We start from the raw sequence: 18,752 nt of genomic DNA, 5'->3' as shown, positions 1-18,752 counted from the left end.
AGAGAGACCCCTTGCAGTGGCTTCGTTTGCACTTGGATATAGTTCAGTTTTTTTACCGCAGTTGTGCACAACTGTTGTTATATAGGCTCAGTATTGAATGAAAAATGTTTTAATCCTTAGAAACAAACATACTGTGAGATACGGCTGCTAATGCGCTGTTCTAGAACATTTTTTTTAAATTTTTGTTGCTCTTTCCGGGTTTCTTTATTTGTAATCCGTCGCGAGGAGCCTCACGTGCATGCTCGCGCGAGCGAACGCTGTTAACGCGCGGCTAAGCGGAGTGATAACTTTTCCTCACCGAACTTCTTGCGTAGCTTCCACAGCGTTCACTGCTACGTATGGAACGGAGTATAGAAGCGCGTTCGTGCTGTAGTTGTGCTGTCACAGTATTGACGGTGCATGCGCAGCTCGCGTTCGCAGCGAGTACTGTACATTTGGCTGCAAAAAAACGGCGAGGCCAAGTGGGCGCACGGTCACGCTCCGCACAATCGACACTGCCGAAGCTAGGCCATCGTTCTTCGCCCTGCGGAGTCCTTAGTTTCTGCCGAACAGTACGCATACCAAACCGTGGTGCATACTCCGAACAGCAAACGCCAAGCTAAATTTATTCAACCCTTTCAATGGTCGCTGACAAATGCCTTTTTTGTTGTTGTTACGCTACATTATTGCAGGCCACACAGCGGATGTGCAAGTCAGTCAAAATGCACGACAGTTGTGCTGACACAGTCCTTGTTAGGTAGTAGTTTATTCAACAAGATCAATGGGCAGCGGAGTATCTGCGCGGCAGCAGAAAGGCATCACGCTGCTGAGCCGTGCTCCCTCAAGGGGTGCAGAAGATAGCGCCAACCTCTTCTTTCTCACGAACCACATCTCTCATTGCATTTTTTTAAACGTTATTAGCACGCTAACATGTCGTCCGCTTGTATTCCGCATATGAAAAGACCGTAACAATAGTGCAGACAGCGCACGAACGAACGGACGCCAACGCATAGAGCCATGGTGCACCGGTGCCACGCGGGGATGGGCGCCACTGTGAATCCGCTATACATGACGGGGAAATGGACGGCGCCTGCAAACCGCTTTTGCGATGTCGCACGTAGCTAAATGTAGCGGATTCTCGAGCAGAGGCACGACGAGTGGAGACTCCTTTGAAAGCAAACGTACGACGAACAGACAAACGAGATGGCTGGCTTACCCCGAAAGGCCGGGCATTCTTCCCACTCCTTGCGGTAACGTTGCTTGTACTTCGGGCCTTGTTTCATTACCCATTTGTCGGCTTCGGGCTTGTCATTCATGGTCAGCGTGCGGCCAGCGTAGCTACCGATGTCAATCAAATGAGGTAAGATGGGGCATGCACTAAAGTTTGCGAAACTTTCGATAATTTTGCAGCAGCCTTTTGATTGCTTGGCCGGTTGCGACTCACGTTACTCAAGCTTCGTTGAACGCCTGCTGCGGCTATTTTTGTTGACACTAGTTTCGTACAACTTTTCTGCGCGTCTCGCGCGTCGTTGGATCGCTTTGTTTCTACGAGGAGAGCGGTCAGCGCCTTCTGGTTTTCCTACGAGAACGTACTCGTGAAGTCGAGCTTGCAGCGGTTATAAACGTTGGCGTTTTTATAGAGTTTTTGCTCGGTTTGAAAATATTTTATCCAGTATCACTGTACGTGTTGCAAATCGTTGACACCAGACTGCGCGTAGGACGCCGGAGTAGTATCCATCCATAGTGTTGATTGGTGTTGGTTTCGGTTCTTTTTATCGTGCCGCTTACGGAGGGTGTGCTGCACCAGCGTTGACTGTACCCGTGCTTGCACAAATTCGTTTCTAAATAAAAAAAAATTGCCAAAGGATTTTGTTGGAATACCCATGGTCAAATTTATTCCTCTAAATTCTTGGATGCCGAACTCGACTACCGTTGCCGCTCGCCGTACTTTGGTACCATACTCCGTGGAATTATTTTATGAAACTCTGTTCCGTGGTACCATAGTATCAACCAGTATCGACACCTCTGAGATTGCGTAGTGCTAGTCGTACAAAGTCTGCAAGTGCTACCTGAAGCCACACACGCAATACGTTAAATGGCACATGGCAAGGCAGGCGCACGTAGATAATACATATAAAACTACAAATAAAGATGGCTATATTTGGCTACAATTATTTTTGCTCTTATTTGTGTTTGGCTACATTTGGCATACAATTTCTCTACCTTTGGGCTACGCCGCCTTGTTCGACCTGGCAACACTGCCTACCGCCGACTGTGAATTCTATCCTTCCTCCATGGTGGATTCCCTGTAGCAGTAGATAAATTCTCGACGTAACATTTAGATGTTTTCTGCACATCGGTAAGTTCCCTAAATTGCTGGCAGGTGTACGTGAGTAGTTAGTGAATAAGGTGTTTGTGCTATAAACAGCCACACACGTTGCTAGGTGCTGTTTAATAGTGTTAAAAGTTGCCGGTGATGACAGCAATTGTAGCTTTCAGCGAATCGGTACACAAGACGGCTTCTACTGGCATCGTGCCACTTCGCACGCATCATATCCATGTGATCATATCCTCGTAAGTGACCGCTTAACAGTTTTTAAAGGTTGCACCCGTGCACGTCTAAAGCATAACGATTGTAAAAACAGTTTAGTCCTTCACAAAGGACGATATCAATCTTTACTTAACGTCAGCCTAATTAACCTCATTCCTTGCCTTCAAATGTAAATAATCATAATTTTAAAAACTTCAGTAAGGCCATTCCTGTGAAGAAGAATAAGTTTTTGCAGGTACATTTGACTGTCTCAGAAGCAGATGGGGTCGCTAATTGATGACTCGTAAGCAGAAGTCCGAAGCCCCAAACGTCGGCCCATGACTACAAGGTAGTTGAAATAAGTGTTGTGCCTGCGCAACGTGCGTGTGGATGTGTTAACTGAGCAGCCCCTGCTTTCTTACTATAGTGAGCCTAAGCAAGCGTATTTCAGTCCTGACAGAACGGAGCGAGCATCGCGGCCGTTGCAAGAAAAGACATTGCAGTCATCGCGTCTGATAGTAGGCTGCGAACAGCAGGAATGGCCGCTGAACAGTCGTGGTCTCGTTTTTCTTTTGTATCTCCACGTCTGTTGTTCGCACTTGTATGCAACAGTATATTTGGACACTTTGCTGCGGTAGCTAATTGTTGGAGAGAATGACCCCATGTCAGGCAGAACAGAGTCCGAAGGAGCATTTCTTTCCTGTTTTGGTTTGACTGGATTATCAGAGCAAAGCAAATCAAACCGCCATTGCGCTTTGCAAAGTATTGTCTTGGCCATATTCGAGAACACTTGGAATAGGAAATCTACCCGTCTACAAACTTTGTTTTACGATGCAGCCTGTATTAACAGCCATTAGAGCACCCACACACAGGCTCGTTGCAACTATTTACCCGTTGCGATGTATCATAGTGCACCATTTCTAATGTTTTCTGACCTTACCGTTTCCTCAAGCAGATACGAATCGCAAACATTGTTTGTCAGCAGAGATCCATCTAAATAATTGGCATATAACCACTGGGGTAAATGTGCTTGCTTTGTGCGCCTATTTGAAGGCTCAGCACCGTGCACTATTAACTGTTCTACTACCCTTTGGCGTTTAACAAGATAATGTGCTTTCACTAAGCTGCCAAAATGTGTTAGGAGTGATGTGATCGTCACAGCCATATTGTGATGTGGGTGTTAAGAAAAGGAGACCTATAAATAAGTGTGGCATTTAGTCGCATGTACTGCGATAAAAAAAATTGGAAACATAGAAAAAGATTGCTCCTGCCATGCGAATGGTACCTGCAGCCATCATATGTTGCATGCATTGGTGTTCTGAATTAAGTAAATATTCAAATATCTCAGTGTTCAGCCTCACCTGCTTGAGGGCGTTAATAGGCAGCAGCAACAGCATTTGAGTCGCCCTGTCACCCATGTGTTGGTGCTTGCTGTTGATATATTTGACTGCCAGCCTTACTGACGTAACATATGAAGTACTCAATATTGGCCCACTTGATATCATTGTCATTGTAGATGCGCAGTGACATTACATTGCTGCAGTCTAATGTTTCGGTGCATTTACAGCATTTCTTGTGTGACCTCTTCAACCTGCCTTGTGCTTTAACAAATCTTTGCAAGTAATCAAAATGATGTGGATGGTAGAGGCCTATGTGTAGCATGCAATCAGTTTGAAGAAACCACTCTGGTAAAACTCGGTGCCCTGCGATGCAAGAAATTGTCGCACAGCCTGCTCCACCTTAGCATTGTTTTGGATGTTAAGTCCCAAGAGTGCGGCTTTCAATGCAGGGAACTTCCATTGGCAACCGCATTGTCAGCATGCGTCTGTCTGCCATCATGATTTGTACTCGAATAACTTCGGGCACACCTATCTGCTGTTACTCTCTCTTCTTCAGCACTGTGTGCATGTCATTCCTCCTTCGCTGATGCTCCTTCCATCGTTGAACCAGCAATGGATGTGGATTCTCATAACAATTGCTTGTTTCACCTGGTGCACCATCTTCCCTTTAAAAAAAAGTTGCAAAACTTACTTCAGAACGTCACTCATACTTATAAAGAAACATGTCTTTTTTTTTAAATTATGGGGTTTTATGTGCCAAAACCACTTTCTGATTATGAGGCACGCCGTAGTGGAGGACTCCGGAAGTTTCGACCACCTGGGGTTCTTTAACGAGCACCTAAATATAAGTACACGGGTGTTTTCGCATTTCGCCTCCATCGAAATGCGGTCGCCATGGCCGGGATTCAATTCGGCGACCTCGTGCTCAGCAGCCCAACATCATAGCCACTGAGATGTTGACATTATTTATAAAGTTTTGAGACTTTATTCTGTAAAGATGTTGTGAACAGACATACTGCTCAATAGAACATAATTCTTTTACTTTCACACACCCATTTAGAGCATGCACAGTTGACCTCAACCCATGTCATCAGCTGTCTGCACAGCCCATGCTGGGCTGCAGGTTTGATCGCAGTGCATAGGACGACAAAGCCATGCCAAGGGAGCACTGGCAGCAAATGTGACAAGAACAAGCTGCGTGTTATCACGCTTCTTCGTTCCACCAATTCCCATAGTTCCATGCTCTGTAGAAGTGCTAGAAATTCTGGTCTATAGCAGCTGCTATAGTATGGATCTGCAAACAGACAATTGGAAATATTCGTGAAATTTATTGAATGCTAATGTAATGGCATCTGGAATTTTGGTTGCCATTATACACTGTTTCTCTGGAGTGGATGTTGCGGGTGCATTTAAATATTCGAGTGGGTTCAGAAAATTGAGCTCTTGAAGAACCATCTGGCAACTGTATTTTACTTGTGATCCCTGTGGATCGCTTTTGCAGTACACAGGACGCAAATAAAAGAAATAGTAAAATTACAGGTGGTTCTGACAATTGTGACCAAGATCTAAACATTGGGCTTGATGATACCATAAATGTTGGAAACTTGGAAGTGTATAAGAGAATAGTTTATGAGCAGTGTTTTCCCAGTTTGCCTCTACATGACAATTGGAAAGTACAAACTTTTGCTAGTGAATTGTGAGTGATATCAAATGTAGCTACACTAAGTTTGTGACATTTTAACTCTGGTTTGCCAAACATTTTGCCCAATGTCTGCTCACTCAAGTGATGATTTTATGTGTGAAATATCAAAGAAATGGTCATTGAGAGCTGTTGTGTAGAGCAAAGCTTTAGTCGTTCGCATGATGCGTTGTTTGCTGCCAATTTTCCAACAGAGGAATAATAAATTGTGTACTTTTATTGTGCTGTGTAGCATCAAAAGGTTGAGTAAAGCAGTGAGCAGTGTAGAATGTAGCTGCACAGACACCATGGCATTTGAAGCAGCAGCAATAATCACATGCTTCATAATGATAGCAGCATTCCGGGCAAGTTGGTAATCCATTACTTAAATGATATTGCGCGACAAAAAAATGACACGGACGTGAGAGAAGACGACACACCAAGCGCAAGACGACACATTGCGCTTGGTGTGTCGTCTTCTCTCACGTACGTGTCGTTTTTTTGTCGCGCGATATCATTTAAGTAACACATGCTTCTGTTATCCCAACTTCACATTGCAGCATTTTTTAAACAATTATGCAATTTCCACAGAAAGGAAAGCATGCTGTTTTCCCTATAGTGAATGTTTTTCTCGTCTCAGTGTCTTCAATCTTTTATTGCTAGAAGCCCATAGTGCCAACCCATCGTACTCTAAGGAGGATCCGTGTCCTAACCCTGGCTAGCTGTTTCACTGCACATCCGCACTGGTCTCCTTCCTCTTCCTCTTTCTGATGCCGCTGCCAGTTTTGTAAGAAGGGATCACTTGCAGGAGTGACAACAGTTTCCACAGTACAGTCCTTGCATGTTTTGCTTTTGAGGCAGTACAGGCACTGAAGAACATTGTATAACAGAAAGGAGTCGGATAAACTGGTGCTGTGCTAAGGTGATCATATTGAAAGTCTGGCGGCATGTGCCCACCTTTTAGTTTTGTTTCATTTGGTCACCAAGTTGAATGGGTTTGGGCATGAGAATGTTGAGATTTAATTGAATGCGAATTGAATAGTGCCAGAAGAGAAACGAATATTGAATGCTTTTTGAATACCATAAATACCGGAATATAGGTTAACCATCCTCTGGCGTGACACATGTACCCTCATCCCCCCGCATGTCTGCTCCCTTGCCCACCATCTCTCTCTGGTGGAGGAAGTCTCTCTCTGGAGACATTGGGCTGGGGTGGCCCTTACACCAGCCGTTACATGTGCTTGGGGTCAACCACACAAAGACATTGTTCAGTGTCTGAAGTTGTCTGCTCCTGCGCCTGCAGTGGATGCCCGCCATCTACATTGGACGTGCCCTGGGACAAAGACAGCGTGCGAAAGTGTGCTCAAAAGTGTAAAACTGAACAGTGAATGAGCTGAAGACTATGAAAGATGGGCTATGGACAACACATCTTACAAGTCGTTGTTGCAGTATTTCCATGAAACGGGCCTGCATGCTCATATTTAGCTCCATTGTCACGTTACGCTACCTGGCAAACCGGGTGAAAAAGAAAGAAAAAGAAAAGCCGTTTCCCCAAGCTTTAATTCTAAAAAGATGAAAAAAAGGAAAAGGCATAACCGCTAAAAATGACCTGTATATAAGACGAGAGTCGACTTTTTGCCGCGGTTCTCTGTAAAAAAGTTTTACCTATATTCTGGTTTTTACGGTAGTAGTTGTTTTCAAAACCATTAATATGCAACTGCCTTCACATTCTAGTATACATAACATTAGCAAGTTTCTGTGATTACATTGTACATTATGAAGTGTTGAAGCTAAACATTTCGACAGAATTGCCTGTCTGGTTGGGAAATTGATTAGGACTTGAGACTGGCTCCAACCAAATAACTGAATTTTATTAGCCCGACGTTTCGGAGCCCATTAGGCTCCTTCTTCAGAGGGGTTGTTCTTCGGGGGGTTGGCGGTATGCAGCTTTTAAAGGGTCTTTTGTAAAGAAAGGAAGGGAGAGGGACGTGGGGAGACCCTTCACAGACCGGAAGGGGGGGGAACAAAAGGGGGGGGGGTTGAGGGCTGCTGTGGTGCTGGGATGACCGGTGCTGGGTAGAGTGCCCCCAAGGGCGCCCTTGATGGGAGGTGAGGGGTGGGGGAGGTTACAGGGTCGTGCTGACGTTTTTGTGTTGCTGAAACAAGCAGGAGTCTACCTGGCTGTGCGCCCTTTTCTTCTTTTCGTCATGTCGCCAAGGCCATACTCAGAGGGTAGGTTGCCCTTCACGTGGTTTATGTTATTCGCCATATTCTGAATGTGCCATGACTCCAGTAGTAGTCTCTTCTGCGAGTTCGTCTCTGTTTGAAGGATTTCAGTTTCCTGAAAAACAACTTTGTGGTCTTCTTCAGAGTGTTCAGCGACGGCGCTGCGAATACAATTGAATGTTCTGACGTCGTTCTCATGTTGTCTGATCCTTTTTATTTTTTTTTATTTATTTTTTTTTTTCCCCCGATGTACAACGCTGGACAGTCGGCACAGCTGATTTTGTAGACGACACCTTGAGCTTTTTCTTTAGGTGGACAATCTTTTGATTTAGGGAGGAGGATATTGAAAGGATTTATTGGTTTGTGCGCCACTTTGAGGCCTTCTTTTTTTTAATATTCGGCTGAGCGCTTCGCTGGTACCTCTGACGTACGGGATGGACACTCGCTTCTAGGGTTGGGGAGAAGTCAACGGCTGAAGGTCCCGCAGTTTGCTTCTTCTTTTTTGTTTTCTGGTTGTTTTTCAAATGAAGTCATCTGTGTAGCCATTCCTCTTAAGTTCGTTGAGAACCGTTCTCTTTTCTTTCTTTTGATCTGATTCCGATGAGGAATGAGTTTCGGCTCGTTTCAATAAAGAATTTACAACAGACGTCTTGTGGTTTATCGGATGGTCGGATTGGAAATGAAGGTAGCGGCCTGTGTGGGTTGGCTTTCGGTAGACTGAAAATTTTAGAATGCCGTCTTTTCGTCTAACTTGTACATCTAAGAATGGGAGCGATCCGTTCTGTTCGCGCTCATATGTGAACTGTATATCCGGGTCTATGGAGTTTAAGTGTTTCTGCAAGTTTTCGACTTGCCTCGTCTTCACGATGCAGAATCTACGTACCTGAGGAAGACTCTTGGTTTCGGGCAAAATGTATTTAGAGCTCTCTCCTTGATGCTCTCCATAGTCAAGTTAGCCATGGCAACGGAAATTGAGGCCCCCATAGGAGTTCCTTTAATCTGTTTGAAGTAGCTGCCTCGGAAGGTGAAATAGGTATTGGACAGGCACAGTTCGAGAAGGCGGCAGACATTGTCTACACTCAAAGGAGTTCTCTCGCTGAGCATATCGTCGCATTCCAGGGCATCCCTAGTTGCGGAAACAGCCAACTTAGTGGGTACTCTTGTGAACAGAGAGACTACATCAAAAGAGACCAGACATTCGTCATCTTCGATACGTACATTTGATGTGAGTTTGATGAAATTCTCGGAGTCGTGTACGTGGGATGCTGTCCTTCCGATGAGTGGTGATATATATGATCACCAAATTCAGTTATTTGGTTGGAGCCAGTCTCAAGTCCTATTTATTTATTTATTTATTTATCTAGTTATTTATTTACTTGTAAAATACCTTACAAGGCCCCTACATGGGGTTTGAATAAGGGGGGCATACAATCAAGTACATAAAATCTAGTAACAACAAAAATAAAAGAAAACAGCAGCCAAGTGCACAGCCTAAGAGTCAGAGAAACATTATGAAGTGTTGTTTATTAAAATCACAACTGGAACATTAGAAAAAAATTAGGAGCTTGTTTGCATACACAGCACTCTTTGGAGAGTGAATTATTGTGGTTTAATTGTTCAAATCTAGCTCCCTGAGTGACATAGTGTGATCCACCATGTAACTTCTTGTGTTTTGCATTTATTGTGGTCACAGGGATGAAGGTTATCATACCTTTGCAACAATTTGATGTTTGACTGCCCACAGTTTATTATGTGAATTCTTTAAAATTATTTGAAAAGTATTCATGTTTATGAATAATGACTTTTTGATTCGAAAACCAAATGGAATAAAACAGTATTGGATTCATTATTTGAAAGTTTCAAATATTAGCACACCCCTACAATAGGGTGTAAATGCTGCTGATGTGGGTCCCATGATTTCTTTGCAGCTAAAGGGAATATACAATCTCTGCCCTTGAACCAGCCATGGGGGAGGCGACGCAAGTCAGCTCACTGCCACTGCCGCCAATGCAGTATGTTGGCCTCTACACAGATGAAAACGTGCAGCATGGACGAGCTCCATCACCACCTAGGCCACTGCATGAAGGTGTGTGCATAGCACGTGATCCTTTTGAGTATGGAATACTCGTAAGCATTGTCAACCACATTTCTGCCAAACTGTAGTAGTCTTGCCAAACAGGATCTGTTTTTAACCCTGAAGTATTGAGCCAAACCAAAGAAAGTTTTTCAGCGTTGGTTGAGGTGGGAATTGAAATTTTGAATACTCTTAGTTCCAGTACTAGCTCTAGCAACTATGCCACAAGCTAAGGATGGTGCTTTTTGCGTTAAAACACCTCACAATCTTGACACTGCTCCCCTGGAAAAAAGGGGGTTAAGTACTACTGGGTAAGAGCCCTCTTTTGTAAAAGCCCCATCCGGCGACGTTCTTATCGTGTGTCCCTAGCTGACCACTAAGTGATGCAGTGTGCGGCTGACAAGATGCTCACCAAAAACGTCATTGAACCTTCCTGTAGTCCCTAAGCATCACCTGTCATCCTAATAAAGAAGAAGGATGGCAGCTGGCACTTCTGCACTGACTACCGTCGCTTGAACAAAACACATGTACAAAGGACGTCTACCCACTGCCACTGATTGATGACACCTTTGACTGCCTTTATGGCTCTACCTACTTCTCATCCATCGAACCCTGCTCAGAATATTGGCAGATTTCTGTCGACGATCTGGACTGTGAAAAGACCACATCTGTTACACCCAACGGTCTTTTTTTTCCAATTCAAATTCATGCCTTTTGGCTTATATAATGCCTCCGCCACATTTAAAAGAATGATGAACTCTCTGCTTCGTGGCTTTAAATGGTCGACATGCCTCTGTTGTCTAGAGGATGTAATCGTTTTTTCACCAACATTTGAGGGCCACTTGACTCACCTATCGGCAGTGTTTGGTGTTTTCCGGCAAGCTGGCCTTCAGTTGAACTCTTCGAAGTGCAGCTTTGGCTGTCATGAAATTACTGTCCTAGGTCACCATGTGAGTTCTCTTGGTGCCAACCTGATGTCAACAAAATTTGTCATGAAACATTTCCCTGTGCTGCATTTGGCCAATGACGGCTGGAGCTCTGTTGGCTTGTGAAAGACTTAGGAAGCCGTAAAAAATGGAGGCAGCCTGAAATCAGTGAGAAGGAAACAAACCAAGATGTATGCACTGGAAGATAAGCAGGGTAATATCAGCAATCTCGTAGGTATAGTAAAAGCAGCAGAATTCTATGCTGACCTGTACAGTACCCAGAGGAGCCACGATACTTCCATTCTAAGCAGTAATGAACAGGTTGCAGGGACTCCTCCTATAACTAGCGATGAGGTCAGAAGGGCCTTGCAGGACACGAAGCGGTGAAAAGTGGCAGGAGAAGATGGAATAACAGTAGATTTAATCAAAGATGGAGGAGACATAATGATTGAAAAATTGGCAGCTCTCAATGCGAAGTGTCTATCGATTTCAAGGGTCCCAGAAAACTGGAAGAATGCAAACTTTATACTAATCCACACAAAGGGAGGCGTTGGCCCATTAGCTTACTTCTAGCGATTTCAAGGGTCCCAGAAAACTGGAAGAATGCAAACTTTATACTAATCCACACAAAGGGAGGCGTTGGCCCATTAGCTTACTTCTAGCGTTATATAAAATATTCACCAAGATAATTTGTGATAGAATAATGTCTACACTGAACTTTAGTCAACCAAGGGAACTAGAACTGGCTTCAGGAAGGGACACTCTACAATGGATCACATCCACGTCATTAATCAGGTAATCGAGAAATCCACACAGTACAATCAGCCTCTCTAGATGGCTTTCATAGATTGCGAAAAGGAATTTGATTCAGTAGGGATACCAGCACTCATAGAAGCATAATGTAATCAAAGAGTACAGGCCGCTCATGTAAATGTCTTGGAAAATATCTACAGAGATTCCACAGCTACCTTAATCCTACACAATAAAAATAGGAAGATACCTATAAAGAAAGGGGTCAGACAAGGAGACAGTCTCTCCAATGCTATTCACCGCGTGCTTGGAAGAAGTATTCAAGCTATTAAACTTGGAAGGCATAGGAGTAAGGATCGCCACTCAGCCTCTAGAGTCTGCGAAGGGGTATGTTTACCTAGGTCAGTTAATCACAGGGAACTCTGACCTTGAAAAGAAAATTCACGGAAGAATAAAAATGGGTTGGAGTGCATACGACACATTGTCAGCTCTTGACTGGAAGCTTACCACTATCATTGAAAAGAAATTAGTACAATTAGTGCATTTTACCAGTGCTGACATATGGGACAGAAACTTGGAGACTGACAAAGAAGCTTGAGAACAAGTTAAGGACCACACAAAGAGCAATGAAACGAAGAATGCTAGGCATAATGTTAAGAGACAGAAAGAGAGCGGTTTGGATCAGAGATCAAACGGGTATAGCCGATATTCTAAATGACATTAAGAGAAAATAATGTAGCTGGGCAGGCCATGTAAGGTGCAGGTTAGATAACCGGTGGAAGATTAGGGTTGCAGAATGGGTGCCAAGGGAAGGGAAGTTCAGTCGAGGACGGCAGAACAGAAGACTAGATGGGGCAATGAAATTAGGAAATTCGTGGGTGCAATGCATTAGCATTGCTATCGACAGTGTGTGTGTGTGTGTGTGTGTGTGTGTGTGTGTGTGTGTGTGTGTGTGTGTGTGTGTGTGTGTGTGTGTGTGTGTGTGTGTGTGTGTGTGTGTGTGTGTGTGTGTGTGTGTGTGTGTGTGTGTGTGTGTGTGTGTGTGTGTGTGTGTGTGTGTGTGTGTGTGTGTGTGTGTGTGTGTGTGTGTGTGTGTGTGTGTGTGTGTGTGTGTGTGTGTGTGTGTGTGTGTGTGTGTGTGTGTGTGTGTGTGTGTGTGTGTGTGTGTGTGTGTGTGTGTGTGTGTGTGTGTGTGTGTGTGTGTGTGTGTGTGTGTGTGTGTGTGTGTGTGTGTGTGTGTGTGTGTGTGTGTGTGTGTGTGTGTGTGTGTGTGTGTGTGTGTGTGTGTGTGTGTGTGTGTGTGTGTGTGTGTGTGTGTGTGTGTGTGTGTGTGTGTGTGTGTGTGCTTAATCATGAAGCTGCACTTTAAAATTGGTTCAGTGTTCCTTGCCATTTTGCTATCATTCAATTTTCTTGATGACCTCAGCTTCAGTTGAGCAACAAACAATTCTGCAATGTGCTTGTGACAAAAGTGATGACTATTAGAGCCCTAAAGAAAACAACAAAATTTGGGTTACATCATTTCGTGTGACACTTCAAGAGAACTCTATTGTGTGAATGTGAAGAACAGGGCAAAGAGCTCGCAAGGAGAAGCTGAAGGATTCATAGATGTTTAGTCCTGCATCTTTCTTCTGTACCTTTGTTCTCAATTTGCTGTAACTTTGAAATAATGGCAACAGGTTCATATTTCCGTTACTGTAAAATTATTGCTCGTCGTCTATTGCTGTGTTATCAGAAACGAATGTATGGGACGGAACTTAGGACTATGTTGCTCATAAATGCAAGCATTCACTTAATGAAGTGAAAATAGCAAGAGCAGCTACAAGCAAGCTTAATTGGCAGAACTGCATAGAAAACAAGCAAGATAAGATTTATTTGTGTAAAGTTTAGTCATCCTCAGCTGTTTCCCATTCCTTCTTGTCTACTTTCTCAACGTTGCACCATTATTGTTTCATGCAACATAAAGCAGATTGATTAATGAAACCCCCTTGTACCTTTTTTGTCATGAGTGACCACTGACATGTTTTTATTCATTATGCAGCACACTTTTTTCTTTTAAAATCTTGTCAACTAGTATCTGTCTTGCTGCTACCTTTTGCAGGCTACTCCATGTTTGGTGCTCCATTCCATGGCGATGAACCTGTCATTCGCCCTTTGGAGAGCCAAGGTATACGGCGACTGTACCCACAAAACTACGAGCACAAGAAAGAGCTGAAGAAGCTCAACCACTCACTCCTTGTCAACTTCCTTGACATGATTGACATCTTGATACGGTGTCCTGACACTTCCAAGCGGCTAGAGAAGAAAGATGACATGAGCTTACTTTTCATCCACATGCAACACCTGATCAATGAGTACAGGCCTCATCAAGCCAGGGAGACCCTCCGAGTGTTGCTCGACATGCAGAGGCGGCAGCGGTTAGACACAGCACATAGATTCCACAAGCACTTGGACAAGGTTAGTGCCTGTCTGTTTCTTGTGTTGCTGTGTGAATGCCTGCTGCTTAGGTATGCACACGCAGCACAGTGACATTTATGCTTTCTTGCAAGCCTCTTAAAGGGCCCCTAACCAGGTTTGGACATTGCAAACAGTCTAGTTTATTGCTTGGGTCATGCACTGATGATCGTTTCTGGAAGGTATTGCACCGATGTACACCATGAAAACAGCTGAAAATTCGCATGGCAAAACGCATGCCCTTACTTTCAAAGGTTCCTCCCTTCTCGACAGAGAGTTTTCATCACACTTGAGGTGCATCTCTGTCACACCTAATGCCTGTAACATAATCGATTATGGCACGTGGCTTCGGTAAATTATCTGATGCAGAATGCACATATTTACCAATGGAAGTACTGGGCGCAGTAAAGAAGAAGGAAAAGAACAAGAAAAAATCAGACTTGGCTCATTACGTGAATGTTACACAGTCCCATAGTTTCAATATATGGGCAGAGACAAGAAAGAAGTGTTGGTTGTAGACACTAGTCAACGCAAAGAGTGTGTCTACATTGGCAGTGAAGCTTGCTTCCTAGCAGCATGGCTTTGTGACACTTGAATTTCCCTGTCTCTGTAACCAATTCTTTAAAAATTGTGAGTAAAATGCTCTTTAGATGGCACTTTCCAACTTCCAGTTTATTACCAAATTTATCATGGGGCTTAAAAGGGCATCTAGAAAATTTTGGTTATACACTGGAAGTTGTTACAGGCCCTCAAGGGAGTGTGCTATCAGAATAATTTTTCATATTGGTTCATTAATAGCCAAGGTAGAAACAGTATTTAAAGTGCCATGAACCGATGATTTCAGGAGGCATGCGTATTGGCCAACAGACGCTCTACTTGACCCCATCTAGCCTCCGCAAACTAAATTCCTTCTCTGCATTCTCCTATACTGGAACCGGAGGATTGCATGGTGCATAGGTCATGGACCCCGCCTTCATTTTCCTTCATACCTTGCTGCGCAGCGCACTTCCACTGACGGTCTCACATGCGAGCTGTTGTGTTCATCTCGTTTTGTGCAGTGCGCAATTTTGCGCATAGTGCACTACAACACCTGACGAGCTTTATAGGTCAGTGCTGCATGAACTCTGAGGCATACGCAAGCGGATCACAGAGCACGATCGTGCATGGTTGCATGACATGGGAACAAGCAGACAAAACAGAAGTACATCTGTATTGCTGCAGTACAAAAAACGGACATGCAGACATTTGGTTTGTATGTTTTATTATTTTTCTAAACTTCAATTTGTCTTTGAAGCAACAGATCAAACAAATAACTGCTGTTGCCTTGAATAATTCGCAAAGTCAAAAGTCACTGTAAGTGACATCACAGCACTGTGAACTAACTATGTAGGTGCACTTGTGCGCTTCATGTCGACTCTCCAGTTGGGAGTGCAGCACCCATGTGGTGAATAGCACAGGCCATTTTATTTGAAATTGGTGCATAGGTTGTAGGTTTGCTTGAAATTCTCCTCGTGGTGCATTTAGTTCAATTGGCGCTTGTAATTTCGAGCTACAGGTGTCTGCAGGAAGTGAGCTGCAGTGGCTGCACACGGGAGAAGATGCAATTGCTGCATGTAAACTTCATATATTGGCCACCGTCATTGCAGTATCGAAAAAGAAAAGCTGCACCAGAAAGAGATGCGAGAATGCACTCCACTCAAATCAGAAGCAGACAACACTTGTGTGACTGCATGAGGTTGTGGTCAAGGAGGCGGGACATAGACATGGCTGCATGGAATACGCATTGATGGTTAATGATGCAGCTGGAGTGAGGGGGATGATTTAACCACTTGAGAGATACCGTATTTACTCTATTGTAACGCGCACTCGCTTTTCGTGACCAAATAGAAGAAAAAAAAAAGAAAGAAAAAAAACACCCTTGATTGTAATGTGCACCTGTTTACCGTGACCTAAAGAAAGAAGTCCTTTACAGTACTGCGCACCTCATTTTTTCTTACAGAAATACAACTTTCGCTCGTTTGGGAGAACAAAGATTTACCCCCGATGCACTAAAGTTGCGATAAAATAAAATAAGTTTGTACGATTGCGATAGCAAATTAGTAGGCAGCTACATGAAAAGTAAGGGTAGTAGTTTTATCAGCCATATAGACTTTAGAACATTCGCTTACTAACTAAATTAACAAGCATGGTGTTACACACGCACAAGCAAACCTGAACACCTCTCACTCGATGGCCGCGGAAACTCTTTATCAGAATGCTGAAGTGCTGAAGTGAGTGAAAAGGTGTATAATAGCTGTGTCTTACCAGTACTCGCGTACGGGGCAGAAACCTGAAGGCTTACGAAAAGGGTTCTACTTAAATTGAGGACGACGCAACGAGCTATGGAAAGAAGAATGATGGGTGTAACGTTAAGGGATAAGATAAGAGCAGATTGGGTGGGGGAACAAATGCGAGTTAATGACACCTTAGTTGAAATCAAGAAAAAGAAATGGGCATGGGCAGGACACGTGATGAGGAGGAAAGATAACCGATGTTCATTAAGGGTTATGGACTGGATTCCAAGGGAAGGGAAGCGTAGCAGGGGGCGACAGAAAGTTAGGTGGGCGGATGAGATTAAGAAGTTTGCAGGGACTACATGGCCACAATTTGTACATGACCGGGGTAGTTGGAGAAGTATGGGAGAGGCCTTTGCCCTGCAGTGGGCGTGACCAGGCTGATGATGATGACGAAGTGAGGAAGTGCGGTAGCAGGAGCGAGCGAATTGACCTTTGTGCGGCCTCTTGCTTCAACGCAAAGTAAGCGACGAGAACACGGTGCGGTGCGCCTAGATGCGTAGACTCTATCTCTATTGCAGGTTGCTTTCGAGATAGGAGCTGTGCAGCCGTCCCGTATGGAGCAGCTGCCAGAGTAGAACGCCTCTCCTGTTTGCGCCAGTCCCGTGCGCAAGTTTCGGGAACTCCAAATGCCCGTGACGCGGCACAATTTTTGTTCGTCTCCGCACATGTGATCAGTTTCTTTTTAATTGCAGCGTCACTATGAACTCGGCGGTTCTTTGCAGTCATGCGAAGACATGCACTTCCATGCTGATAGAGCAAACCATGGAGCAAGCTAGACTCAAAGTACATATGAGGTGGCCATTTTGAAATGCCGATGGTGATATGGTAATGCAGATTTAGGGTCGTACTCGATTCTACCTTGCACACAATTTTTGGACCCATTTTATTGGGAAAAAAGTGTACGTTAGATTCTAGTAAAAACGATAACTAATGACTGAATATTCTGTTTGATCGGTGAATTCAGCACTGTAGTGAGTAGAAGAAAAAAGTTGTGGTGCGGCATAATACAAATTGGCTCCGTGTTGTGTTCTGCCGTGACACTGATGATGCTAATGCGCAAGTACAATGAGCCTCCGAAATTGTGCATGACCATATGACAGCATGCTTTGATTTCATAGCTGCATCTTGTTTGCTTTCTGCCCGCTCAGTACAACGTTACATGAATGGCGCTGCTTGTGTTGGCAAACCGTTTGAACACTGTTTCTCCCTCTTTTATGTGTTCTACATAGGTACGCGAAGTCCTACAGAAAGCAGTGAGTGTTCTCCCTGAACAAGAGGCAACTAGCACTTGGCAGCAGCCAGTTCAGACCACAAGTGCAGCTGGAACCACTCAGGGGCAGCCACCTGCACAGGGACACTGTCTCAGCCAAGACCGTATTATGTGTGGAATAGTGGATGCTCTGTGACTACTATAGCTGGAACTGACTGCAATGAACACAAAAGGCACTCTGAGACAAGGTGAACGGTGCATAGAAGGCTTGAAGTCGAAGCACTGTGAAAACTGATCCAAAGTGCAGAAAAAGGTGGGAAAGTTGATCCTCTGTACAGTTAAAACAGCATTCTGGAAGGGCAGTCACCTCTTCCAGGAGCGGGCAACACGCGGCAGCCCTCCCTGAAACACTTACTTCTGCAGCTGACGGCAGGCGGCAACACAAGTTTATGCTTGCATCCTTCCCATAAGCGCAGGCAAATTTTCACTTTAATAACGCTTGGCAATTAACTGCGCCAAGTATTATACTAAACGACATAGACTCCACCAAATGCGATCTTTCTACAAAATTTGAGCAAGAACAGTGCAGCGGTGAAATATTCAGGAGCGTGTATCTTTAACAGATCCTTTGATTTACTTTATTTTGCTTGATTCAGCCACTCAGTATGTACCAGTGGGGTGTGTGTCGGCTCTTGGCCAGCCTTCCAAAATTGCCATATCCCGCTGTAATTGCTACATAAAACTCTTCAAAGAAAATAAAACCAGTCTTTGTAAAGCATAGATGTCACCAATAAACACAGATTCCAATATGTGTGTTGGAGCTGCTTAACTTCTTCTAAATCCTTTTTTTTTTTTTTTGCATCTTTCCTGTTGTTGCAAGCACATTTCAATAGGATTTGCACTTTGGCAGGTGGGGGACCTGTGTGTATACATGTAAGTGCATAGAATCAGTAGCAGCACAGTGCAAAATGCACGCAACTCATAGTACCCACTCGGATACTGGTGCTCAGAGAGAACTCTAGCTACTGATTACTGCCATGTCAGCTGTTTAGGTGTAGTAGAGATTGAGCAGTATTCTATAGACAACAGATGCGAGACCGTTTCAATGCTTGTATCAGTGCAGGCCACACAGACTGGTCTAATGTGCAGCAATGCTTAATTTGAACGCGCCTGCCATGGCCACTGGATTGAAAAAAGAAAAAAAAAAGGTGCAGCCTGCCGCGTGCATCGAAAGTGCTGTCATCCGCCG

General features: G+C 44.2%; 2 protein-coding genes across 5 annotated transcripts in view; one reads left to right on the top strand and one right to left on the bottom strand.

The window, feature by feature from the left end:
- The window catches only part of LOC142585542 (acylamino-acid-releasing enzyme-like), a 47,987-nt gene extending 46,659 nt beyond the window's left edge, over positions 1-1,328 (bottom strand). The window contains exon 1 of the mRNA XM_075696365.1: positions 1,196-1,328. Within this exon, the coding sequence (XP_075552480.1) occupies positions 1,196-1,295 (100 nt within the window). The 5' untranslated portion in view covers positions 1,296-1,328. The remainder of the gene's footprint in view (positions 1-1,195) is intronic.
- On the top strand, positions 1,115-18,312 carry LOC142585544 (mediator of RNA polymerase II transcription subunit 7-like). Of its 4 annotated transcripts, none has more exons than XM_075696376.1 (4): positions 1,115-1,229; positions 9,682-9,839; positions 13,605-13,960; positions 17,523-18,312. In XM_075696376.1, the coding sequence occupies exons 2-4, from the start codon at positions 9,719-9,721 to the stop codon at positions 17,697-17,699; spliced, it is 654 nt and encodes a 217-aa protein (XP_075552491.1). In that variant the 5' UTR covers positions 1,115-1,229; positions 9,682-9,718; the 3' UTR covers positions 17,700-18,312. The 4 variants fall into 4 exon arrangements, with proteins under 4 accessions (XP_075552491.1, XP_075552489.1, XP_075552488.1 ...); XM_075696374.1 differs by having other exon boundaries at positions 1,203-1,339; XM_075696373.1 differs by lacking the exon at positions 1,115-1,229 and adding an exon at positions 2,235-2,338.
- The last annotated feature ends 440 nt before the right edge of the window (positions 18,313-18,752 follow it).

Source organism: Dermacentor variabilis, chromosome 6, assembly GCF_050947875.1.
Source record: "Dermacentor variabilis isolate Ectoservices chromosome 6, ASM5094787v1, whole genome shotgun sequence".
Lineage (NCBI taxonomy): Eukaryota > Metazoa > Arthropoda > Arachnida > Ixodida > Ixodidae > Dermacentor > Dermacentor variabilis.
This window is presented reverse-complemented; position numbering and strand designations above follow the sequence as displayed.

Excerpts from the sequence above, each read along its gene's own strand:
- LOC142585544 (XM_075696376.1), top strand. The coding sequence starts at position 9,719 with ATGGGGGAGGCGACGCAAGTCAGCTCACTGCCACTGCCGCCAATGCAG. Across the intron at positions 9,840-13,604 it reads ACCTAGGCCACTGCATGAAG|GCTACTCCATGTTTGGTGCT; the intron begins GTGTGTGCATAG and ends TACCTTTTGCAG. Across the intron at positions 13,961-17,522 it reads TCCACAAGCACTTGGACAAG|GTACGCGAAGTCCTACAGAA; the intron begins GTTAGTGCCTGT and ends TGTTCTACATAG.